Source organism: Rissa tridactyla, chromosome 2 (genome assembly GCF_028500815.1).
Source record: "Rissa tridactyla isolate bRisTri1 chromosome 2, bRisTri1.patW.cur.20221130, whole genome shotgun sequence".
Classification (NCBI taxonomy): Eukaryota; Metazoa; Chordata; class Aves; order Charadriiformes; family Laridae; genus Rissa; species Rissa tridactyla.
In genome coordinates this window covers 41,543,463-41,571,300 of record NC_071467.1, presented here as the reverse complement: position 1 = coordinate 41,571,300, position 27,838 = coordinate 41,543,463, and the positions used below count along the sequence as shown (strand labels likewise).

The 27,838-nt window shown below is 38.7% G+C and overlaps 1 protein-coding gene across 2 annotated transcripts in view; it reads right to left on the bottom strand.

The window, feature by feature from the left end:
• TOX (thymocyte selection associated high mobility group box) overlaps positions 1-27,838 on the bottom strand; it is a 220,653-nt gene that overhangs the window by 32,106 nt on the left and 160,709 nt on the right. Inside the window, exons 4-5 of one of the 2 annotated variants that reach the window (XM_054190381.1) lie at positions 14,010-14,288; positions 7,433-7,663 (exon numbers count right to left, since the gene is read on the bottom strand). In XM_054190381.1, the coding sequence (XP_054046356.1) occupies positions 7,433-7,663; positions 14,010-14,288 (510 nt within the window). The remainder of the gene's footprint in view (positions 1-7,432; positions 7,664-14,009; positions 14,289-27,838) is intronic. The other variant, XM_054190382.1, reaches the window with a different exon arrangement.

Sequence of the window (27,838 nt, the reverse complement as noted above, 5' to 3'; positions counted from 1 at the left end):
CAGGCCAAATTCAGCTCTAGCACACACAGTGAGACTCGACGGAGATCACTGGAAATTGCAGCCATTTGTGCCAGGCCTAAATTTGACCTTATAGGCTTGATGCCTGCAGCTTACAGGAACAGGACTCTACATTTTATCAGAAGCATGTTGGATGAAAGTTGGGTACAAAACAAACGACATTAAATATATGATTTATGTGGTGATTATTTGCACTTGCTGATACTCTTTTTTTTTTTTAAAAAAAAAAAGGATGTGAGCCTGAATGGAGGATAATAATTGGGCCTAAATCCAGTTTTGTAGGTATATGATTTAAAGCCATGTTTCTATCGAGCTCGAATGTATGGATAAAGGATGGGGAAGAAGAATGAGTAGAAAATGAAGGCTATCACTTAAGCATGTTGCTGTGGCAGTACTTGGAATCCGAGGTCCTTTTGGCCCAGTTCCTTCCAAGTACAAGATGAAGGTGAAGTGCAGTTACAGTAAACGTTCATAACTCAGTGGCCAAGTTTGGTACTTATCTAGAAGCCGTGTCTGTGGTACATAGAAACCGGACATTAGGAATTCACCCCGGGCAGGGAAGCGTCTGATGTTCCCCGAGACTTCAGTGCTCCTAGGAGGCTGCAGGAAGACCAAGCTGCCAGGTGGGCTGGGCAGGAGGCCAGCAGACAATAGCCCATATCACCCCATACGGACTCAGATGCGACAGCTATTATGGTGATCTACATTATTTTTATACATTTTTTTTGCAGCAGAGGGGAAGTTTTCCCATCCCGAGTGCACAGTGCGGCCCTGCTCGGCCCAGCGCTGGGTGGGAGAAGGAGGCGCCAGCTGCCATTAGTCCTACAGCAAAAATGCACTGCAAACAGGGGGCTTGAGATGGCCCCCTTCCAAAGTCAGTGGATGTTAAGGGGTTCAAGGTGGAAGCCAGGGCAATAGAACAATCTGAAGATATAAATTTATATATATGCACAGGTTCATACATAGAAATGAGTTTGTATCTGTGCATTTGTGTGCCCCATCCCTGGAAGTGTTCAAGGCCAGGCTGGATGGGGCTTTGAGCAACCTGGTCTAGTGGGAGGTGTCCCTGCCAATGGCAGGGGGGTTAGAATTAGATGATTTTTAAGTTCCTAAACCATTTTATGACTCTATGATTCTATTGTTGGCCCATTTGCGTTCCAGCTCATTAAGCCCAGCTGCTTGCAGAGGAAAGGAGAAGGAGCAGACAGCAGGCTGAGGAGCAGTTGTTTTAAACTCTTCACGCATTCATCTTCAAAGAGGAGAAGCAATTTCAGTACAGAAGTTTGTCAAGAGAAACAGTGGACGTCCCAAACAGGCCTAAGGTGCGACACTGGCAAAAGAGACTTCGCCCGTGCCAGCAGCTGGGAGGGGAGGTGCGAGGTTGCTCTCTGTTGTGACTATTGCTGAATCCATTTTGCTTGTAATTCACTTTGGCAGTGTGCACACACAGATGTGCCTTCGCTTCCTATTCTCATTTAGAAAAATAAAACAAAGCTAAATTTAAACCTTGCGTGGTTGTTTATCTACTAAACTGAAAGTACATTCTCATCCTCTTACAAGCATGTTAAAGTTACTCCTTGGAGACTGCTTCATTAGCATGGAGACAATAAAAAAAGAAGATCCTTTTTAAAGAGGGAACAAGAGGTAGGTAAGGATCTGTGTAAATATATGAGCATATATAAGAGTGAATAATCTGTAAATTTATGTTTTCATCATGCTACTGACTACCTTGACCTGATGGTCTGTGTATCCTCTGGAACTATTACAGCAGCCACATTGCAGCCTCTGAACTGCCTGATGTCCTGACACCAGCCAACCCACGTGCACAGCCGCGCAATGGGAATGCCATGGCTCTTCTACCCATGGCTCATTTGTCACATCAAGAGATGGGAGAACTACATGGCATCATGCCCCGTGACGGAGGGGGAGCTAGGTTACGTGCCCCCAGAGGCCAGGCAGAGCCAAGGCCTCTTAAAACACCGATCTTGGGTCCATTTTGATATGAGTTGTGGTGTCTCATGTCACAAGAGAAGCTTTGGAGACATGAAGTGTTGGCCAGCGTTACTTGTAAAGCCCCTCCTGATCTACCTGATTCAACCCACCACTGGATAATGTGCTGCTATGTTAAAAACTTCCCTTAAAAGATCAAAAGAGAAACCTATAAAACACGCTTTGTTATTTTTCATGCCCAAATCAGTCTGGGTTATTTTTAGGGACCAAAACAGAAAACCTTGAAAGCTCGTAGGTTATAGCAAAAATGGTAACTGCATCACAAACATTGACACTAATGCATGAGGACTTCAATTTTCTTAAGTATTGGTAACATACAATCCAAGTTCCATCAGATGTTAAAGAATAAACTGCAGCTTTTATCTAGTGGGTCTTTGAGCACCAATGAGGAGTAAATGATTTGATTTTGTGAGCTCCAAGGATTTGTCAGCTGCCTCATAAGTATAATTCTGGCTCTTCATATTCCTGCTGCTTCTAATTTAGCAGGACAGGCTCATAATTGAAGCAAATTAACTATTTACACTTGCCACTTCTACCAGGGGAAGAGGACACATCAGCAGGAAAGAATGAGTGGGAAATTAAATTCTTCCCACTTGTGTCAGATCTGCCCTTATATAAACACATTAACAGTAATTTCACGAGGCGTCAAACATAGGAATAAATACTGAGGGATAAAATAATGAGGTGTTGCTATTGAGCTGAACTGTTTCAGCTAATATTACTGTGTATGAATTATGCAGCCTGAAAGAAGGCATATGTTACAGCACTCAAAGAGTCGCTTTGCCTGCTCCTTCTGATCATTAGGTTTTGGGTTCCCTAGGTGAATCCATCCTTCTTCCCACTGCAAGGCCAGTGCAACGTCTAAGTAAACACTCAGAAACACATACACGCACATACACACACACGTATGCACACTAAGCTGTTCACAGGAGGCCAAATTCATTCCTGCTAGAATTCTAGTTAAGTCTCTGAAGTTACACCAGAGATTAATTTTGTTGAATGTTGAATAGACATTCAATTCCATTTTTAGAATAATAGCACATTTATTAAGGTCTTTGGCTGAAGTTTTAAAGTTACACTAATGTAAACAAGAACATTTTGTTTGTAATTTACCACATCTATTACAGCTTTACTAGGACTCCAATTAGAAACTTAAGGTTCATTTAGTACACACACATCTGGTACTGATTTAAAATGACTTTCCTTTTGCATCTAAGGACAGAAAATGACCTAAGTAGCCTTTTTACCCAGTTTGAACCAGCATTCTGTCTGAAAGCCAGAGACTCGACCATTTAGCATGCTGAACCCTCTTTCCTGGGGGCTGTTTTTCTCCCCTTTACAGTAAAAATGTGTGCAAAGGGCAAAGATGTGCATAAAGAAGCTATAAAAACAGGATGCACAGAAGTATAGTACTGACTAAGGAGACAACAGCGTTTGTAATTGTAAAGGAGGAACTAGAAAAGCCACTGAAAATATCCCTGTGCTATGGCTACACCACTGAGGAGAATGTACCTCAACATACTACTGCTACAGCTGCTTTCCATTCACAGGTTTATTAATCTGAACCATTTTAGAAAACTTTTACAGTGAAAAATTAAGGAAAATGCACAGTCCCTGCTTCTGATCATGTATAATTATTGTACCTAATTCAGAATTTGAGAAGAAACTATGACAAAGTCCACCATGATCATTAAAGTCCCTTTAATTTCTAGACTCCTCTGTGTAGATAGATTTGAATAAATAAAACACAGGCACACACCAGCATTGTTTGCAAATGGCCCTTGTAAGCTCAGAAATTAATGGGAACAGTTATAGCATATGACCCCAAAATGAAAATGTCTTCATATTGTAAAATGAGGGTGGAAGTACAGTGGTATCTGTTTTAATCTAATAAATTGCAATATTTTCACAGTAAGAACATCAGAGTATGGCCCATTTTAAGTATAACTCCCCCCTAACTTCAGTAAGGCACCCACTATCATCTAGTCCATAATAACATTTTCTTTTTTGTCACTCAAATCCTATTTTCTCACACAACATTTTCTTAGTTTCTTCACAGTTTGAAAAACATATGTGGGTCTTGCACAAACCCTTTCAAGCTGCAGTCTAATAAGCCAGGTTATCGAAATTTTGTTGCAAAGGCTTGGACACACATATACTGCCCTTAGGTCATTACTGCACTGAGTTTCAATACCTTTATTTATTCTGCGGTCAATCTTCAGGAACGAACAAGAAGAATTCTATGCATTTCGGAAAAAGCTGGCTCAAGTCGTAGGAACAAAGAAGATTTCATTTTGGCATGAAAACTTGAGGTTATTCTTCTTTCTCAATAGCTGCATTATATTCTACTTTCTGATTCATTTATATTTACTATTTAAATAGTAAAAGGAGTTCCAATTCAGGAAACATAATTTGGAAACATAATTCTATTTAAATTCCAGAATAAGCATTAGCTTCCAAAATATAAAAGCCAGAAGCTTTATGATAATTGAATCCTTTTCAGCAAGTATAATTTATCAATAAAGCATTCCTCTAATGATGTTATTGTTTCTTTATTTAACTATTTTTGAATTTCTGAAGCTTCTTCAATGCCAAATTCCAAATGCTACATTAATCATTTGTATTTTTAGAGTCCAATTTTCCTACTAGAGACATAGGTTTCATAACAGTTACTAATGCTCTGGATCTGAAAAATTAGGCCTTTAAAATACAGACTATCTAGTCAGTTAAGATGTCTTGTAATCATTACTTTGTACTATTAGATCCCTAATGGAATAAAGAATGAGTTTAAATTTATTCTAGAAAATAGGATTGCCAGTTTTTTTAAATAGGGACTATCTTTTATTCTTTTTGTACAGTGCTAGATTAGAAAGGGCCTGGGCCTGGAGTTTTAACAATGCGCTTAATAGATGATAATGAATAGGCAAAATGAGTCAAAGAGCAACAAAGATATGCTAACCCAAACTCTTGGAATAATTGGCTTAAAAATCTAGTTGCAGCCATTTTTTCATGGATGTGTCATGTGGATTCCATAATACATCATTCCGCTGTGTTCCAACTTAAATTAAGGACAACAGAGATAAGGAAAATAAATTTTGTGCTGCTGTTCCAGTGTAGGACTTATTCAATTATTGCTTTCAACCACGAATAAGAAATCCAAGTTAAAGCTGGAAATTTAGGGTTGTATGCACTTTTCTTAAACAGAATTCTATGGAAAGACTTCAATTTTCTGCTCATACTACTAACGTGACAACCTCAAAGGAAATGCGCATTTTATAGTCTTTTAGGTTTATCTCCATTATATGGTCTTGGATTATTATTCATGAAGTCAAGTTTTCTGCGTTGTAAGCAGAGTGAATATTACGGAAGGAAATACTGCACCACTGCAACAGCCACAAATTAAGGATCGTTGTGAAAAATGCTGGAGAAAACCATGCACAAGATCTCATGAAAGAAATAATTTTTGCTTGGTGTCATCACTAGAGAGATGTAAGATTAACTAGAGAAGATTAACTAGAGAAGTCCAGGTCTCTCTCTGTCTTTCACCATTTCAGGAAAATCTGGATCCACAGTCCCCCAGGCAAGCAAAATGGGTCCAAGATACAGCGCTAACAACTTGGAGCACCCCCGAGGTATGTGTTCAGATGCCCAGATTTCTACACAGGGAGTGATTCTGGGCAAGGACCTTTCTTTAGAATAGGAACCAATTTAAGCCAGATACCGCAGTCTACAGTTTCTCAGCTTTGGCCGGAGGTCCCGGCCAAGCACAGCAGGGACAGACAGCAGGCTGCTTCTTGCACGTTTGGGCAGTCTGTTGAGCAATGGCTACTCCTGGTGGGGCTCAGCACTGCCCCTCCTGCTGGCTGTCAGGGATGTCGGACAAGGAGGAATGGCATCAAAACCTCTTGCTTGTTAACTTAACCAAAAGCATAGTCCATATTTTTTCTGAGTCAAAAGTGAGCACCCATTATCATGGTCTCTAAAAATAATGTTCGACTATGACAGAACTGCTGTACTGGGAAGGTCTAAACAGCCTGTCAGATTTAGGACGTACCTTTGGCCTTTGCTGGAATATTAAAAAAGGAAGAAAGAGAAAACACAACAAAGTAACCCTAATGTGCCACTCCAAGTGAATTTTCTGATCCCTGCATGCATAAAGTTACCTTTCCTCCAGCTAAACCTTCCAAATACTGATCTTATTCAACGGCGGATACTAAACAGAATAAGCTTTTTTTTTTTTTTAAATTAGTCAATGAGTGACGCATCTTCATTCTTACTACACTGCTATCTTTAACAGGGATCTAGATGTACCGGTTATTAGCAAAGTAAGACTTTTTTTTTTCAAGCCCAAATGATTTTACCTACCAACAAATCATAACAAAATTTTCCTTTTAATTCTTAGCCTTATTAACTATAATTTTGTAATAATAACACGCTCAATGGGAATGAATGAGATGCAGTTTTGTCCCAGTACTTTTCCAGTTTCTGTGCTGCCATCGACCCCCACCCAGGTCTCCTGCAGCCAACATAACTCTTACTCAGCATATCCTTTCCCTCCATATCTGTTTCTTGCTTAAAGTTTCCCTTTCTTTATCTACCCAATCCATTCTGTTGGCAGTTAGTAAAAATACAACCAGTAACAGCAGAAAAGCAATGGTATGCAACAGCAAGGATCAATGGTATTTGCCAACCATCACCACGGGAACGTGATGAGCTTCCAGAGTTTCCCACTTTCACATAGCATCCGGCTAACTCGGAAGGATTTCTGCAAGGGTTCAGATCCATCTCTGCTGACCTCATTACAGAACCAAGGCCTTTCCATGGCAGATGGAAGTAACTATGTGATGGGACTTCCACAGCCCACGTGTATGCTGGAGGATACCCCAGAACACTGTCAATTTGGCAGCATCCACTCTAGGTCTCTTTGAGTCAAAGCACCTGCAACTCCTTTCATAAAAGCCAGGTGGGTTGGGAGAAGATGTGAACCCAGCTCCCCTTCCGGCATCGTGGGGCAGGGAAACATCTGCAACTGGGAGCTCAGATATACGTCAGGTCCCACTGCACAGATATAATTTTTGGTAGCAAGGTCCTCTTACACCACACTGTCACAGACAGTGCAATGCTGTCATAAAATCTTAGGCCCACCAATTTTGGCATAAAACAATCCTAAACATAACCCTAAAGCTTGTGGCACACCCCAAAACTGGAAAAAAAAATATTTATTGGTTTCATACAGAAGAAATGAAATGATACTCTCCTTATCTCAGTCTCTTTAAATTATATTCCTGAGATAGCACATATTCAAGTTTCATCCTGGCAAACAAAAGAAGCTGCCTACAGTGCTTAGATGACCCTGATAACACTTTCCTGAAACAAAGCCTCTGAGCTACAGCACATTTTGTACCTGTTTTTGTTCTTCTCCTAAGCCGTCCCACATTGAAGCTACAATTTTAGAGACTTCACCAAAAGTAGCATTGGGGTTTTGGCCCTTGATGGCTGCTTGAGTGTCTCGAAAGAATAATGCATAAGCAGACACAGGCTTCTGTGGCTCATTTGGGTCCTTCTTCTTCTTCTTTTTGGGAGTTTTGGGTTTCTTTCCCATATCTGAAGCAGGCCTCTTCTCTCCACCGTTGACCTGTAACATAAAATTAAAAAAGTACTATAAAAAAAGCCAATTTAATTCAAGTCCATCCACCATTTCAACTTCAGTGATAAAAAGATTTTGGATTTTGCACACAAAAATGAAATTTTAGTTGCAATCTTTGATAATAAAAATGTTGACACCATCTGCCTTAGTCAAATGTATAAAATTCATAAGTATTTCAGATTATGTAATTTTTTTCCCTCAAAGTGCTTTATATTCTGCTTTCATATAATTGCTATAATCTCATTTATAGTTCATCTGGTCATCTTTTCACCTTTTCTAAATTTTATTGCTAATGGCTATAACATGCATATAATGCGTAAATTCAAATGAAATTAGTTTCATTATAGCCTGACCACCAGTTCAACCACATGAACCACCTGCAGACAGCAGGAACACTGTCATTTCTACCTTTCCCTTATCATTACACGTTCCCAGAACTACCCCGGACTAGTGTTCAAACCAATTTCTACTGCAACTCGTGGGACACCTTCCAGGGAATTTGAAGAGAATCTGATTGTGAATAAAATGATTCAAGTTACAGACATTCCCCCGCACACCTTCTAATTAAAATCTGAAGAAAAAAAGCTTTACCAGTGCAGACAATTTAGACCCCTTTGGAGGATCAGTTCTGATCCATCTGGATTTAGCTGCATAGTTTTGTCCTCCGCTCGTGTAAAAGCAAATGGTTTGAGGAAAGGAGTGAAAGAGAAATGGTATATGAAGAAAGCACGTGTATTATTCGTGTACCACCTGAAAAAAAAATGCACATAAGCATTTGTGCAAATTTGTGAAATGCAACTGCACTTTGCCACTTATTAGCTCAGACACCCTGATCACCAAAGCACCCTACTTTCCTAGATGACTTACAAGCACGAAAAGGGACACTGTCTTGATTCTTCAATAGATTGGAGCTCCACGGCAAAGCAGCTTCTCTTGATATGGTCATTTAATTCACTATACCTGCAGCAATGATGTGTGATCTTGCCAGAGGGTTCAAAGGCTTTTTTCTCTTGTTGGCATGGCCAGAGTACTGTGCATCACGAGCATTTTGAAGTATGAGAAGATCAAGAGCATAAAAGGTATGCTCTAGGCTAAGGATCTACTACTTTTATCCCATCCTCGTATTATTATTTTTTTAATAATGCATATCAAGAGACATAGGAGAACACAGGTGTTCAGCAGAACGGCATGAAGAAAATGTCTGGAAATTCTCATTTTGAGCAAAAAACACTTTTGTTTTTCTTATATACATCACTGTGTGGTGTTGTACAAGGCACAGATGACTATAGTGAACACCCTGGATCTCTGTGGCTCACTAAGCATGACAACAATGTCATGACCACAATTTGAAAATGAAGTTACTTGTTTCCTGAGCATTATGTTACAATACATGCATCTTTCATACAAAGATAATGGCCATGGAGCCTGTTGGCAGCGTTTTGGAAAATACAGAAAAAAAGCAGCAGTGTGCCACCCATTATTAAGTTATCCAACTTCTAGTCTCCTGCTATTATTTCATTCTACAGGGTACACAAAGCTACCAGCTCAATGGTAATTAACTAGGGCTTCCTAGTTAATTTGGCAGTATCAGTCTAAACTCTTCAGACAGTTCTGTGCAAACTCCATGAGCAAGGAGGCTTCAGAATAATTTGGGCTATACTTAAAATCCTACCTCTATCATTTGCCAAAGCTTTCCTCTTTTCAGAGGAGACAATTTTTGAACCAATGAGATTTAAAAGTTCTCTGTATATTAGGTTATCACATTATTTAAACTACTCTTAAAGTAGGTGATACGCTGCAGGAACTTGGACAAGAAGTATTCTGGTAGGCTGTTCTGAGAACGGCTCTAAAATCTTATTCTCCAACCCAAATGATCAAGAGACTTCAAAAACCCACTGTTAAAAAAAGAGTACTCACAGGGGAAATTCTGTTTGTCTTATATGAAAATAACGAAATAAAAAGAATACCAGAATTCCAGTACTAATAACCTTGCAAATGGCTGAGATGATGGCCTACCTTATGCTCCCATCAGTCTATCAGCTTCATAGACTCCACTTCTAACCACCAAAGCAGAGACAGATGGGAAATAAAATAAAAACCATATATATTCTGCTAGGCATAGACTTGTGCCTCAAAATCCCTGGAGGTGTAGTTAGCTCATGGTAATCCACCTCCTGTCATGGCTTATTGCTTAATTATGGTGATGTATTTAACTTATTTATCACAAGAAAGCGATAATCTTTCACTTAAAAAAAGTGTACATTAACCATGTTGCACACATAATAGATCACAAGAATATCTAGTGTAGGATTTAAAACTATCAAGTAAGGCACATCGTTGATACCTAAATGTCCCTTGAGAAGCTGGAAAATGTCTATAAGCATATTTAAAATAAACTGCAATAGTACCAAAGCCTTTAATGGAGCTAGGAGAGCTGTTTTATGCACACTATCTTGCAGTAATCGCTGTAGTTTAAAATAGATTTTAATCAAGCACCATCTGCATAATAGGCTGAACAGACAACATAGAATTCTACTTATAACTCTTATCATATAAAGTAAATATTGTAAAACCTCCACTACATAAAGAGAATATGCTGCAGCAGTTCTTTAGTAATCGTGTTTCTGTTAGTTAATTCTTGCTACTTGCAGTCCTCTCACAGTCTTCCCTCTAAAATACATTATTTGAAATTCTCTCATAAGTGATATTCAAATGAGCATGGAAGAAAACCATGTTATCCATCTATGAAGAAATACGTATTTGCAAACCAGTAATGCTTCCAGCAGCTCACAATTATGCTTGGCAATAACTGAATACACGTTTAACGATCCAACAGTATGAATTATGGCAAGAATTACATAAATGTAATATTCCAATGTTGAGGTGGTCAGAATAAAGCATGTGGTAAGCAGCCACTTTGTTTAGAATGTTTTTACAGTTACTTACAACTATTGATTTTTAAGTTCTCCCTTTTTTCTTCTAATCATGGTCCCACATATTAGATTTAGAAGAATTAAGGAGACTTAGGGATGTACACCACTTGCAGAAACAATATCCTTGCTCTGAGGCTACATTTCCTATTTCCATGCACTTAGCAGCTTTCTGACTCTATATACATAGCCTTATAATTATGCTACTGTTGTCACTCATCTTATGGTGTCGAGCAACCCCAGCTGTCTTGCTTTTAGAGCAACAGTGTGTAGGGCAACTGAGCGCTCTGTAATGCAGCCCCTTTCCCTTTTTTTGTGCAAGGGTTGCACAAAAGTCCAAAAGGTCTGTATGAAAGAGCCTTTATGGGAACGAGGATTGCCAAAAAATATTTAGCAGCTGCTGCCATTAGTTCTGTGTATGTTGGATAAGGCCTACAACAATTTGAATATTTACCATAGAATGAACATCCAAGAAGCCCTGCACATGAACAATTACATCAGTTTGTAAAGTTTCCTTTTACTGGCATTTGGAATATGTACATTAAGCTGAAACGGTCATTTCCTCCACGCATGGAAATCAATGGTTCACTAGGGATACAATTATATTTCTAGTCCAAATGTATATAACGTACATATTTGTTCATACCTTCTGTCGTCCTCTTTCTATAAATTCATGCAAACATGAATAGGACACTGAGATTTCTGTATTTTTTCCTCTAGACAGAAATAGGTATAGTTATTAGGGATTTCTCTGCCAAATCTCCTATCAAAGGACCAGTGGCTTCTCTTTCAGACATAAGACTGGGTGTTCAGCTGGTATAAACTAAGGGAGGTCATCTGGCACTGAGGTGATTTTCCATTGAAAATGGAATAAATAGGGAGAACACCACTGTTGCTATTAATGAATTCAGAGGGAGTTGTTTTTGTATAGTCCTCACGGCAGGAACATCTTACTGACTTCATGAAACTGCTCAAACGTGGCGAGATCCAGCGGCTACTACATGACCACAACACATGCACTTCTACTGAAGGACTGACTAATGAGCTCTGGCCCTGATCTGTTAAGTAGCATCACACACCCACATGACAGTTTACAAAAAGAGCAAACTCCTAATTTAGCAAAGTTACATTCAGGTAAAAGATAGAGGTTCTCACAAGAGACGGAACGACCGGTCTACCTCTTCCTGTCCCTACCCAGTGCCTTCTTTCACTGGGAGGAGGATTTCTGGAGTGAGAAGAAGCCTCTAAAGCAGCTCTGAGAAATTTAATACTGTTGTGGCTGGGGAAAAGGACCTCCACAGAAAGTTGGTTTATTCTAAGCGTCTGTATCTATTAATTGGCAGCTTCCAGGAAGAGCAGCGTAACAGAAAGATACACAGTGGAGGGATTTAAATCATAAACTACAATAATACGCTAGCTTCTTACACTAATTATTCAAACCCTCTTGTCTTTCATAGAGGGAACTACAGCAGAACCATTGCATCGGATCAGGTGTGCCAGTTCACCGGTGGCCTGATTCCCATGGTGGCCAGTTTCAGGCGTTTTCATGAAGACCAAAGAAATCCCACAGAAGACAGGTATGGCATCATCTGCCCCCCCATCAAGCTTGCAGTTTAATCCCTCCTAGTTGAAGAAGAATTTAAGCCCTCTGTCATTATTAACCAAATTTAATATCCTTTAAAACATTTCTCTTAGCAGAGAAATTGTAATTTTTGAATTTTAAAGCAACATATCAACATCAGCATACCAAATTATTTTTCTTAATTTTGTGTTATATCTTGTGCCTTTTCTCATCTTTTTTCTGCTTAGACTGAGCAGGAGAGAATTTTAAAGAGAGTTTTCCAAAATAACATGGCTTGTTAAAAGTTGGACACTATATAAACTGGCTTCCACAAAGAAAGGACCAAGTTTTACTTGGTCTGCAGTGCTTAATATTTCTTTATTGAAAACATTAGCTTCAGATGAGTACTGTCTGCATGAAACCACAACCCTACACTTTTGCTAGCATGAAGTGTTGCAGTGAAAAAGTGCATTAAATATATGGCTTAAATAACTGAAATATTTCATAGAAGCAGAAAGGATATCTTAATTATTTGAGTGGATGCTTTCTCCAGAAGTTTAGACCACCTTGCACACTCTCACTAATATATGTAAAAATATTAGCAAAGCAACAGGAGTAGCAAATAAATTATTCTGAAAACTAAAGGTTGCCTGGAATTATTTTTACATAGATGTATTCTGAAGTCTCCCTCAGTAAGGAAATGCTCATTTAAAATGTATGAATTATTCAGTAATTTTTAAAACCTAAAGTTTGTGAAATCAGGAGAAAGTCCTGAAATAAAACTTTTGAATCAGAATTTATTCAGAATGTAGCAAAGCATATGTCTCCAATTACATGATTATTTTATAGCTTGAGGCATGTAAAATAATATAATTTGAAAACAAATCAGACTTACATTTCTTGACTGGATTACACCTCCTCAGTGACTCACAATGTGTTTTCTTCACACTCCTTGCAAGTCTGCAACTTTTCCCCACAAGATATGGCCATGGTACAGCATCTTCATTACACTACAGGACTGCGGTAACAGGACTGATGTTGTGTAGTGACCATAAAATAGAGCTAAAGAGGTTCTCAATTTCAATATGCTCTATTTCTGGTTTCTGGGATGACTTTGTGTTAAGTTCCAATCTTTTTGCCTCTCAGCTTTTGTGTCCGCAAAATTAAGATTGCATACTTTTGTATTTTCTGGGAGGTTTTCATGATTTTGGGAGGTTTGTGAGGTTTTTGCATGTGAAATTTGCTATATAAGTTGACATTTAACCTTTAAAGAAATTTATTATTTAAATGACTATTATTATCTTATGCCTGTACAGACACTAAAATGAAGCTTAAATATGTCATGATGGAGTGTCGGCACCTCCCAAAGTATAAATGCATAATGGGCCTTCAAGATTTTCGAGGTAAGATTTTTAAAGTTCGTTGAGGATCTTTCTGTTCTGGTTGCCATGATGTTCTGTTTACTCATCCTGTGACCAAGTAGCAAAGACTAGCATATTGTACAGACTGTTCATACTTTTTATAGCCGTAACTTGATCTTTAATGGGGAACAAACATCCCTTCCATGCAAGTGAGATGCAGTCCTAAAGGAATGGCTATCCTCTGAGTGTTTTACAGGATTCCAGTTTGCTCTCACGAAGAAGAATGATGTCATTTACTTGAGCTGCCTGAAGAATTGACTGGAAATTGACTGGAAAATTTCTGCATTCACAACCCTTTATTCACTTCAGTCAAGCACCAACAATGTATAAAGTATCATCTTAATAACTGTGGCTATACGATTCATTTAGCAGGTCCTAAAAATATCCACCATTTACATAGTAATCCTAGCATCTAAGCCTACCTTAGAGCTATCTTCTCCTTCATCTTCATGGACTGAACTGGATGGTGAAGGAGTTGCAGATTTGCTTCCAGGTGGAGAGGGCGAGTTGTGAGGAACATTGTTTCCACCCATATTCAAACCAAGCTGTGCACTGAGCTGGGACTGGTTAATAGTAGTCAGCTGCCCGTGCTGCATCATTCCTGGCTGCCTAATATCTGCAGGTTGAACCCTTGGCCTCATGGTTGCCATCTGAGGATGGGAACTATACTGGGCTCCTTCTGTATTCCGTAAATCTTGCATCTACAAGAGGAAAAAAACTGTATTAAGCATATCGCTAATAAAGTGCTCTGTTTCTTTAGACCTCTGTTGGCCTGATTGGCTCTACAAGGCTTAAAAGAAATGGCAAGTACTTAAATAAACACGTAAATACTGGAAATCAACAGAATAAGGATATGATTGACATTTGCATAACACTGACTGTTATAAACTATTCAGGCTCTAGCCTCAGCCCATGGGAATAGCAAAAAGTAATGAAAGCTCGTTTCTTTACAGAGGGAACAAAAGGGCACTGCTTCCTGTAGCTGCGTGTGGAGTATTTCAGAAATGCTAACAAACAGGGACAGGTTTGCACTCCGAAGTTCAGAACCAGATCAGAACATGAGTATCATCAAAATTCGAGACAATTTCCAGATCCTACTTTTCTTCTTAGGATTTTCGTGTGTTTGAGCTGTGGATTTGGAAACTGCAGTTTTCAGAGTCTGAATATCTAGTATTAGGTCCAAATCTATTTTTCCTGGTGCTGCCCAATGAGTTACAGGAATTTTCAGGATTCAGCCAACTGACAAGAAGGATGCATTGATAGACTGATTAAATGATTTCTGAGTTGATTTGCTGCTAAGACATATATGAACGGAAAGCTCGGAAGTCGTGGGATTGACAAATGAATCCATTGTGCTATGTGGGTCACCGCTTCTTAGCATTAACGAGACATACTATTTTAATGCAAGCAACAAATTCAGTCTCTGCAAGGGTAAGAATTAAAAGCACTGGAGGATGAAACTCCTTTCTTGTCCAGAGGTCAAATGTACCATACACGCACACTACAGCAGATTGCCTCTAACGTCTTTTCAGTATACTCATACGGAAACATGACAAAAGACAAAGAGTATCAGGGAGAAGCTCAGATTTAAGCTAAGGTGTTCTGTGGGTGATTTAAAATTGAAGTGTCAATTCAGAGCCGAAATGAAACAGATACAGTTGTCTTTCTGTGCATCAGACAAACATGCCGTACATATCAAGTGAAATCTGACAGGAACTACTATTGTGTAAGTCCTATTACAATAAGGACATGTGTTAATGGTTCAATATATTAACATAACCACATTTATTCTACTGACAGTCTTTGTTAGATATATCATCTGAATCCTCTAATCACTCAGACTTTGTAAAAAAACCCACAACTTTTTATAGCTTGTGACTTCTATAACCTATCTCTCTCACACGCACCCCTGTACATCAGAGGAATCTCTAAAATACCTTTCAAACAGTAACGCACAGAAAAAGAAAGATAAACCTACAACTTCACCTTTTCTCTTATTATTGATAGTGTAAAAATTACAAATTTTAGAGAGATACTTTATGAGCTTGGGGATTGATTTTTGTAAAGCTAACTGGCTGGCAGTAAATCAAACTAATAATACTATTAGTTATGGCATACTTACCACTTTACATGTACGTGTGTCTCTGAAAAGTATAAAGTGTTCGAAATGGCCTCTGACAACGCGACATCACAATTACACCTGTATTTATATTGCTTTAGAAATTAATGGTTTTAGTAAACAAAGGGTTATCGATACAAACATGTTCAAGTTCATTTAATGACTCCTAAAGCACTGGAGGAGAGGAGCAGAGAGAGCGCAGTGTATGAAATCAGTCGAAGGCTGAAATTTGAATTCTGGCAGACATTTGTATTTTTGAAGATTGTTGCTGACTCCTTGCTCCCTTCTCTCCACTACCAGCTCCCCTCCTTGCCAAGCATATTAGCCTTGAAAGCTATCATTATCTCTGCCTCTAGCAGACAACCCGTATCAAAACTGTTGTGGCCGTGAAGCTGCTACTGCTGCTTGGCGTTTCGTTCTGGATCCAGCTGTTGGGCTGAGCAGCAGCTGGGAACGGGGAGGAGGAGCGTGGGCTGCTCCAGGCCCCCTCGGCCAGCATGGGGCAAGTGGGCAGGGGATGGAAACCTATGTGATTACTCACGTGCTGGGGAGAGGGAGGCAAAAGCCTCCCAAAAGCCCTCCCTTCACCCCGTCTGTGTGGGTGTGTGCCCTCCCCGGGGTGCTCGACACCCTGCAGGGGCCAAGCCCACACCACCCTGCTGGCAAACGCCTTGGGTTTCCATGGGGCAGCACCTCGTGGTCCCAGATCAGGGCTGGGAATAAACCCCATCCCAAAAGGCTGGAAAGGCAAGACCGCTTTTTAATAAGAATACGCATCTTAATGATTTTATGAACTCTGCAATGGAAACAAGCACTATTTGAAACTCCTAACAACTCTTATTTTGAATAAATTTGCGAAGTATCTACCTTAGTGAAAGCAGGGCAAAGATTGTCATTTTAATTCCTTTTTCCCAAGTAAAATATAATTCACTTGTTATTATTCAAGTGATCTCTCCTTTATTAAAATCTCTTTATATGAGCTTCAAATATTATCAGATAGATACTGCAGAACATTCTGTGTTTGTCATCTTTAAACAACGTATTTTTTTTAACAGTCTGTATTCACTTTGAGCTCTGGCACTGAACATACAGTGTTTCCAGATGATATGACACTTACTGGATGGTACTGGGTGTATCCCCATACAAAATGTGTATGTACATATATTTGCAAGAGAACCCTTTGCTAGTGAAATTCTGAGGACTGCAAACGAGATGCTGCAGTACAAAAAAATGTTATTTTTCTTTTGTTTTTCTTTTCCTAGGGATTCAGCTTGTCTTCTTAATTTTTAAATCAGATGAATACCCAGGCTACTTCTACAAAACAAGGAGTAAGCAGTATGGAGACAGCTTGTTGGACGGTACATAGAAATCATAGAATCATAGAATCATTTTGGTTGGAAAAGACCCTTGGGATCATCGAGTCCAACCATCAACTCCACTCTACAAAGTTCTCCCTTACACCATATCCCTTAACGCCACATCTAAACGAGTCCTAAACACATTCAGGGATGGTGACTCCACCACCTCCCTGGGCAGCCTATTCCAGTGCCTAACCACTCTTTCTGTGAAGAATTTTTTCCTAATGTCCAGCCTAAACCTACCCTGCTGCAGCTTGAACCCATTCCTTCTTGTTCTATTGCTAATTACCTGTGAGAAGAGACCAGCACCAACCTCTCTACAATGTCCTTTCAAGTAGTTGTAGAGAGCGATGAGGTATTCCCTCAGCCTCTTCTTCCTCTAAACAGTCCCAGCTCCTTCGATCGCTCCTCATAAGATTTATTCTCCAGGCCCTTCACCAGCTTCGTTGCCCTCCTCTGCACTCGCTCCAGCATCTCGATATCTCTCTCGTATTGAGATGCCCAAAACTGGACACAATACTCAAGGTGTGGCCTCACCAGTGCTGAGTACAGGGGGACAATCACCTCCCTCCTTCTGCTGGTCACACCTGTTCCCTTCTAGATGCTAAGCCAGAAACCCCCACCTAAGGGCCCTGCCTGCAGGGAGCACGCCAGTGAAGTCCATCGCAGAGAGCTGTGGCCCTCAGTGAGGAGGATCTACATGACTCTGCATCTGCAGATGACATTTCTGGTTTGCCTCTCATGCACCGCAGAGCCTGCCTTCCCCAGTCCTGCCCCTTCCTAGTGAAAAGGTGTCTAAGATTGTCTAAGAAAATGAAACTGCTCATTCCTTGAGCAAAAACGGGCAGCTAACCACATAACTGTGAAAAGTTATGAGGTTACACTGTGGAAAACACGGGACGATGAATCTTCAGGTTCCTAAAGTACCAACAAACCAAGAACTGTCCCATATTCCCTGTCGGGTTCAAGAGCAGTCCCACCCATGAAAACCACACACTTGGGTCCCTGCTGTGGCGTGACACTACACCCCCGTTTCAAACGCCGTGACGACCTCGTCTCTGCAAGAACAGTGGCACTAATCAGCCACACTCTCTGCCAACGTTACATGCAGAGTATGACCAATTTATTATGAACTACTTCAAAATCAGAAGCTCCCTATTTCTCGTTCCTTGTAAAACCAAGATGGGGTTTTACAAAGCCCACCAATGCGTAGCTGTGCTGGAGCCATATTCAGTATGCAGAAGCAATACTGCAAACACACTCTTGTCAAATGTAAAGCTGAATACAAATCCTGCCGGGTGGCAGAATGCCAAATGACAGAACAAAGTTAAAGAGTTCGAGTGTTACAGAGGATAAGGACAGTCTTCAACTGACGCCTTCAATGGTCTCTCTGATGAGGTAATAATGATAATATCTGGCACTTTAATATCATTCTCCATCTGTCAGTTCCAGGATGTTTCACAACTTGTGTTATATTCAGCTTTAGAACATGCCTGGTTTTATTTTGGTTTTACTAACAGGGAAGCTATGATACATTTCTTATCATGGTTATTTTTTTTTTCTTTTTCTGTTTTCATTTCACTTATAAGCAGAAACTGAGCATCGACCCATGGAAGTGTTTGACTGCAAGTTAAAAGACATAATAAAAGCTGCTAATTCTGAGGCGTGTACCAATAACCCTTCTAATAGGCACATGTTTAGCCCAAAAACAGAACAGGGTTTTCTGCCTGAAAACAAGCTCCTACTGCCCTGCTCAAAGCTCCTAAGGTAGTAAGAATAAAGCTAAAGTGCTTTAAGCGTCAGACCATCATTCTCCCCATCAGCTTAAAGCAAAGACAAAGCAAAGCATGCGAAGGAGAATACAGCGATATCATCCCTGCACAGAAACATCTTACTGCAGGACAATGTGAGTACAGTATCCTAATCACAGAATCACCGAAAATAGTGCTAGAAGGGACCTCAAAAGGTTATTTAGCCCAACACTTTATCTCACAGCAGGATTAGCTATACCTAAATCATTTCTGACAGATGTTTGTCTAACCTCTTCATAACCTCCCTAGGCAATTCTTGTGCTTAACTATCCTTACAGTGGAAAGGGCTTTCTTCCGTAATGTCTCACCTAAATCTCCTTTGTTGTAATTTAAACCTACTACTTTTTGCTCTGCTCCCAGTGGACATGAGGAATGTTTTTCTCCTTCTTTACAGAAAAGTTGTACACACTAGAAGGCTATTACGAATTTCCTTTCATTTTTTTCTTCTTTAGACTAAACAACTAAACCTGAAGATTGACAGGCTTTTTTCATATGCTGTGTTTTCCACACCTCTGATTATTCTTCCTGCTGTCCTCCTGACTATGTCCAATAACCTTCATCTTTCTTGAAATATAGTGCCCCAAAGTCCACAAAATACAGATATTCTTATCTGATGCAGCATTCAGATAGAATCCTTCATCTCTCAGAGGATATGCCATATAGCATTAAAAAATCCCTAATTAGCTGTCTTTTTGATACAGGCTGTTTGACCCATGCAAGATGCAGAAAGAGTCAAATTGCAGGACTCTTAAATAATGTCCCAGAAGGTGCTTTAGGAAGCAAATATTTTTTTTCTAAGAAGCATTAGACAGGCACTTTCAAAAGGAATGTGATGTTAGGAAAATAACTCCCATATTATTTTTCTCATTATAATTAAGAACTGTGATGCGACACCTCTTTCAAAAGCCACAAAAGTCAAAATTGTCCCTCTCTATTTAAATTCATTTATAATAAATGTCATCATTAATGAAAGAAAAAAGGGAAGTTGCCTCAATGAATGGAAGTAAATACAACAGGTCTAAGTATGTGCAAGAAACACTAGGGATTATACACTGGAGATGAAAACATTACAACATGAGGAGAAATACATAGTGCTTACTCACTGAAGCAAGTGGAGAGCACATATTTCACTACCACAGGCAAATTCATATCAAGGCACAGCAGGCATTACTTCTATTACCACCATCAGGTGTTACAGTGATTTTTGCTTAGTTTTCTACTAGTTGAGAGCTCTTATGAACTTTTCTGATGGACACTGTGGAAGTGGTCGACAGTTCTTTGCTTCTTGTCTAAGTGGTCAAGGTAAGTCAGAGAGCAACAATTTTTCATACTGTATGAAGCTATGTGTCAATCAATTAATTCAAGCAAAGATTTTGGGAGGAAAACCCAAGGGATCTTAAGCGTTTTCTATGAAGATACCCACAGTGTGCTTTCTTCTTTACTGTTGTCTCCCATCTTAGTCACCACGTAGGCATCACAGACATTCTTTGGTAAGCTGAAGGAGTTTCTGTTATTAGTCATATTCTCATTTATATTCCTGGGACAACTTGTGCCAGTACCTGTGCCATATTAAATCTCAATGTTTGTCTGTTCCTAAGTAATGCTGCATTAACATATAGTCCTCGCCCAAATAGTGCCAACTTCCTGAAAAGCCATGAGATTTGCTTAGGAATTTTACTGGTTTTAATTTAGGTGTTTTAATTGTCTTCTACCATAAGGCAATGCACATCTGGAAGATGTTTTCCGGTGACACAGAGACGCTTAGTAAACAAGAGAGAAAAACAATTGAATTCCTACATAATCACTTGACTCTCCAAGTCAAGGTTTCAAAACAGAAGAAAAGACATTATGTTGCCAGAAAGGTTTGTGAGAGCTGGCACACAGAGAAGGAATTGTGTTTGGGAGGCCGTACCCACCATTTATGGTCAAAACAAACATGTGCAGAACCAACAAAATTCATATTTTTTTTTAATGATCCAAAATGCAAGCAATATTCATCATACAATCAGAGCTAAGTTTAAACTTAAAGGAGTGTCTAAAAATACAGAAATGCCCATTTTAGAGACCTTTCACTCAGTCCATACTAATATCAAGCAGCAGTATCTCACGGTCATTCAATGCATGCTGGTGGTTCGGATTCTAGGTTAATAGCAACTGAATTAAAAGCAAACCATGCAGTTTCATGTGTTGTTTTCCATCATGGTGACGCTATTCAGTGAGATAATTTAAAACTTGAAATAACTTAAAACTTGAGATAACTTGAACATCTGTATTTGTATACCAGAGAAAAAAAACGTATTTAGGAGTCTGAAATCTGACAAGGATTCACTAGTTAGAGGGGATAAAACTGGTAACTGGTATATATGTCCTGTCACGAAGGAAGGCTGATCAAACCCAAAGATCCACATACTATCAGATCTTTGTTTCCATTCAGTTCAAGTAGAAATCGTATCTGCAACCAAGTCTTCTTTTAGCACATACGTAAGAGAATGCGTGCTAAAGAAAGATTTGTTATGAGAGCTAAGGTTACTGTAAAACGACCACAGAGAACCATTCAAAACACATTAAAAGGAATAACTCAAAGCACCACCTAACCGAGGAAGGGATGTGTGTTTTCATCATCTCATTTTTATAATTCTCTTCTGTATCAACTAACTGCATAATGAAAGACTAAGTTTTAAAGTAAGTGGGTATTTGGGGACTATTTTAGTGCTGCACACAAGTGCATTTTATATACCATGCGCAGTGCATTTTCAGGATAAAATTAAAGGATCATTCAAAATTTCTGTTGATTAGGAAAACAGTCTTAAAATTAAACAGCAGAAACCTCACATGTAAAAAGAACCCTAAACTAAATAAACCCCCAACTATTACATTTACTACTCTAATCTTTCCAAAATCATCCTGTTAAAAATTAAACCACTTCAGGTTGTTTTATATAGTACTGGTTTTGTAAGTGATCTTAAGCTCCTTTAAAACAATTATACACTCAAAATTCAACTGCAAAATTTTATAGCACAATCACATAATGACAAGAATGCAGTAATATACAGTTTCTATATTTCTTGGTACACAGTTAATTTGGTGACTATTAACATTCTTTTCTACTTTATGTTTTAATATCCTTTGAGTCACGCAGGGCCAAGGTCTCAAAACTAATCATAAAAAACTACTGACTGCTATTCACTCTAATATAATAACCCTTTATTTAAAACAACCTCCAATAAATTTCATTATAAGAAGTTATTAAAAGGGTTAAAAACCTATTAAATGTCAAAGAATTTGCCTGACTCAAACTTCTAATAAAGAAACAGAATAGGCTTTCTTTCTGAATTATTTAAATCTTTACTGACTGTGCACTGAACCATGAAATTAGAAAAGTGTTATTAGAAGTGTTCTCTGGTTTTTATAAAAGTTGTAGCATAGAATATATCAAACCACAGTCTTTAACTAGACTAGTTAAAGAAATAGGTTTTTAATCCTGAATACATGGTTTCCACTGATATAAAGGGTCATAATTAAAAGTCTGGTCTGCAAGCTGAAGATAATAAAATTATTATTACAGGAGCATACATGTTCATTTGGTATATTCTGGATGCATGTTTCCATTTTAATTTGGACAAATATCTTCAATTTTGTTTGATCTTGCAAAGTCCACTAATTTGGACCCTTCTCAGCAAACAATTAAGCTTTTAATAGTGACTCATTTTAAAGAATTAATGGTGAATAATTTGTGTTATCTTTTTCTCTTTTTTTAAGTGTCTAATGCTTAACAGCAGGTATAGGTTGACAGCAGACAAATGGAATCTAGGAGGTACAAGTCAAATATTCTAGCACACATCTCCTGATAACGATATTATCCCTTCACTGCCTTTTTGCAAATAACAACAGAACCATTTTCTATTTCACCAGGCATTTACATAAGGAAAACAATCATGTATTTCACATTTATTTTAGTGACACTAAAGAACTCCTGAGTCAGCAGTATATTCACAGGTTCACGCAAACACACCTGAATCAATAGCCTTTCATCAAAAGAAATGAAGTCAGAAAGATGCTTGAGAGAGACAATATTGTTTCCCCTTCTTTTAGACAGTAAAAATAGAAGCATCCAAGGGACATGAAATGATTAAATCTAGGAATACAAACTAGATCCTTGGAAATACAGTGAACAGTGTGAAGCTATGCTTGCTGTAGGGCAGGGAAGAAAAGGGGATGCAGGCAACTGCTGTTGTCTTTGCAGTGCTTTGCTCCTGTGACTGACCACCAACAACACAGTAACCAGCGGGAGATTGCTTCGTTGGCTTCTGCTCTGTTCTATGCCATTCTGTGCTGTTCTCTTCTGTTCTGTTCTGTTCTATTCTGTTCTGTTCTGTTTTCTTCTGTAATGTTCACCACAATGGTATCAAACTATCTTCCGGCAGTGATTTGGGCAACGTGACAATTATCTGTCACATGTTGTTCACTCTAACAGACAAAGGTACCCTGACCACACCATCCACCTCTCCCTACCACAAAGTAAAGGAAGTTGTATCAGATAGATACATTTATATTAGTAAAACAGTCTGGAGAGTCTTTCCTGAATCAGTGTCACCCTCCAGTAGATGATTTGCGAATTTTCCAATGGATTTGCCAAGAGAGGATAAGGCCACACGAGAGCTAAATACCGCACAGGGCCAGGAAAGTAGTTAGTGCATAGCTGTGTATCTCGCAGTGATGTCAGTGCATCTGCCACTGAATTTTGTCATACGTATTTTAAATATTTTAATATAGTAATGTTAATATTTAGAAGACTGGGGGACTTAGCATTTAAAGAAACAAATTTCCAATGAGATATTCATATGCATCCCATTACATATTTCAAAAGAAAGTGCAGTTTGCATAGCATTTCAGAAGTGTTTAATCTGAAATAAATTGGAAATATTAGAATTAGACTGGTATGTTTAAATAAAGGTATTTAAGGATGTTTACACTGAGTAAAGAATAACATGGGACTTGACTACAGTATTTATTATGGTGAGACTGACTCCATGCAAATGATTTGGGTATGCCAATGTTCATATGCTTAAGACAACACAGATGCAGTAATTTACTAACTTGATAGGTGTGAAAGGCGTGATATTCAAGGAAGATGTTGAGACCTTGAATGACCAAGTAACCCTTTGAATTCTAGTCCATGCAGGCTCTTACATTTTTTTAATTAGCTTAAGTTTCAGTAATGGATGGCTCCAGTAATGGAGACCTACACTCATTAGTGACAGGTACAACAGGAAAAAATACTGAAAGGTGAAACAGAAAATGCAAGAGCTATAACTGCAGATCATTCTTGGTGACTCTATACTGTATATCATGTTAGTTCACGGTCTTCCTCAGTTCTCATCTCCTCTTGAAAAAGCTCACCCCTAGATTTCTTAGTGCTGCACTATTTCCATGCACAGGAACAAATTCTGGAGCTTGATGGTGAATTGGAGTCACCATGTGAAGTTACCTTGTTTCCATTCCAATGTGATGCGAAGCTGGATCTTTGAAACTGGGCAGATATAGCCTGCAATTGTCTATATTCTTCCTATTGGGCACTGTGATGTGGAACATCCTTGAAATTACTTCCTGGAGCCATAGTGTCCTATCTGGGGTTGTGGTTTACAAATGGCATTGTGACTACAACAAAATCTCCTACAGAACTGATCGTAAGCAAAGTCTGAACATGAGTAAGTTAATGGACGGCTGGATTAGGGAGACTCAGCTGGCTCAGAGTCCTGAAGGCTCATACCACCCTACCACCCCTGTTTAAGCAAACTATTTTGCTAGACATTTCAGTCTCTGATGGAAACAGTGGTGCTGTGCAACAGTTGCATTAAACCAAACGAACCTTCCTGTAACTCCCTGCCACCTCAGAACTAAACTGCACAGAATTATGACTGCACGTTGTCCATCGATCGCCTTTGACGTATGTTTGCTGAAAATTAAAGTCATGTAGGTTTTGGGTGTGCATTTTGTGAAGTTCTGGACTAAGTTCATTTTCCTTGATAAAGAAGATCATACTTTGCCTGGCCGAAAAAAACCCCATATCCCATATGATTCTACTTTTTATTAAGTACAAAATCATAACAAACCCCATAATTTAGACTAATAACAATGAGTTGGACAGTTTGAATTACATTAGTGAAAGGATCTTTTATGAAATCTTCCTGTTGCTATGTTGCAGCCCTGTAAATTCTTAGTGTGAGTGATGGCACTAATGGAAGTTGAAACAAAAGGTCTGCAAAATGTTTAACTCAGAAGAGATTGTTTTTCACAGACGTGATCTTGTTATCAAGTGATAAACTTACTGATATTTGTAACTATGTTGTCATATTTTTTGCAATATAAACCTAATGCCGTAGTCAAATATTGTGGGGTTTGTAAATGTTAAGCACATGTGTGACTGCTAGGCAAGTCACTTTTTGTAAGTTATGAAAAATATGCTTGGCTCTCAGGGAAAAAGCGATTTAATGATATGCTAATAAGTCCATCATTCTTCTGTATTGTATTATTTACAATTTTGTCTCTAAAACCTATTTAACATCTCCAGTGTAATTATCCATCTGCAGCTTGCCAAGTCCAATATTATGATTCTGAAACAAGAAAAATCTCAATTATTTTATTTTCTACTATGTAGAAGATGAACAGATATCCAGCAGTCTCAAAAGATTAAAAATAGCAAATCTATTTTGCTTTTTGTCCATTATATTAGCATGTGGCAGAAAATCTTCCTGGGAACCTTCTATTTGATTTAAGAATATAACTTTATTTTCCTGGTTTGAAATTTCTAAACGTTGGGTACCTTCCTTAAGAAAGCCTGAACAACTTACCAAAACAATTGAAGAGAAAAAAGCGAAAGCCATAACTTCTAGAAAATGAATACTTTGGCCAATCACAACTTAGGATTTCTTTTTAAACTCATTATTCAGTCTATTCTTTTTGATTGTGAAGCCTCTTCTTGTCCCATTCATCCTTAGAATAAAGCAGCAACCTTGGTTAGGCTGAGAAAACTTCCTTTTTCCTTTATCTTACAAACTTCTACTTTTAAGGTTGCCGAGCAGCAACCAACCGCTGGGGAAGTGAGGTTTTATGACCTTTTATACGGTGATTTCACTCTACTTCTGTATGCCAGGGAAACATACAGGAATGTGTGGCAAAGATGTGCTGTGATAAAATACTTGTTTTGCATATCCTGGCAAAGATAGTAGCAAAACTCAAGGTACTTCACCTTTTTTGTACGGAATCCATTACAAGACAGTACAGTTTTAAAGTGAAATTTAGGGAGGAACCAATTGCTGTCTGCAAGGGAAAAAAAAGGAATGAAGAAATTTACAGAACATGAGCTCAGGACATGAAGAAAAATAAGTCTGAAATAAAGAACTTTCAAGCTATAGAAATGATGTCTTCATGGTGAAGAAGAGAAGGATACACAGCAGATTATTGAGAGACCACAAAGTTGGGCTTTAGAGAGATTTTTTTCAAACTAGAGACATCTGTAACCAATGTGTATTCAAAGTGATGTTGTCTGGAGAGAAGAAATGGCCCTGGTGTTTTCTCAGCATAGCCTCACAAGTTCATCACAGTGTTAAAATGCTTTAGTCTAGATGAATAGTAGTATCACTTTAAAGAAAGTCTGAAGTTTTCTAGGAAATTTTCCTCTTCCCTTTCTTATTGGATGAGGGTCTAGTCATATTAATCTATTTCCAGCTTCTACTTGTGCTGTCTAGCCTACTGTTATCTGGAGCTAATCCTGATGATAAGCAATAATATTCATACAGTACGAAATGCAACTGCTTATGTTTCCCAGGTTTCAGGCTGCTGTGAGCACACCAGGCTTGTTCTGAAATCCCCCAAACTCTGCTGCTGCCCATACGTCAGCTCTGTTGACAGACAGAGGCCTTGGTTCTAATTTTCAATGCATTAATGGGTCAAATCCAGATTAATGTAATTGAATAAAATGTACCCAAATCTAAGATGGGATCCACGCCCTGAGCTTTTACACTGCCAGAAGGTAACCCTGGGAGCTACCCTGACCAGGCAAGTACTCAGATGCTATGGAACAGAATATTTAACCATTAGAAAGATTAGAATTCACATAATCTCAAAATAACATGACAGAGGAATATCAAGTAACAGAAAGACCTATCCACACCGCTTTGTCTAGTTCATGTGCCACAGGCAGCCTTCAGGTGAGCTCTTCATACGAGTGTACCATTCGACCAGTGCGTGACTTTACATTGCGTTACTACAGCTCTTTAAATTTCATTAATACGCTAGAATAGGGTCATCCTCTGCTAGTAATTGTGAATGCTGTAACTACACAAACTCACCTTATCCTCTCTTACTTCTCTCAGCAAAGCAATCAATTTACTCACTTCAGGAAGAAATTTTCAAATGTAGTTCCTGTGTGTGCAAAAGTGCATCCATGACTCTTCACATAATTACTGCAATTATGAATGCAATTCAGGTAAATATTCAAGCAAACTACTAGCTAAGCCTGTAACTGGTAATTTATGTGTGCCTTTACCCAATCTGCATGGGCAATTTTCATAATTACCTTCCCAGGTTTAGTACCTAGATCTCAGGACTCAGTTTACATAAAATCTGACTGAATAACTAATGAAGGGCTGATGAAGGATGTATGAGTGACTAGTGGAATAAGGAAATTAGAAGCATATGGAAAGAAAATAAACCGAACAAAGTCAACTTCAGCTTATGCATTAGCCTTTGTTTACATTACATTTCGAAAGAGGAGGATATGAGTAATGCGCTAGATAGGTCGAGTTCCTTCAATTATCCTTCCTTCTCCTGTTTTCAATATGCAACGTACCCTTTCTAGTAGTCAAGCACAATGATTTTCAGACAGAGAAGCTACATATGTATAGTGTAATTTACAGTAAGTGAAATTGTCATTTTAAGTGTCTAACTCTTCATCTGAGAAA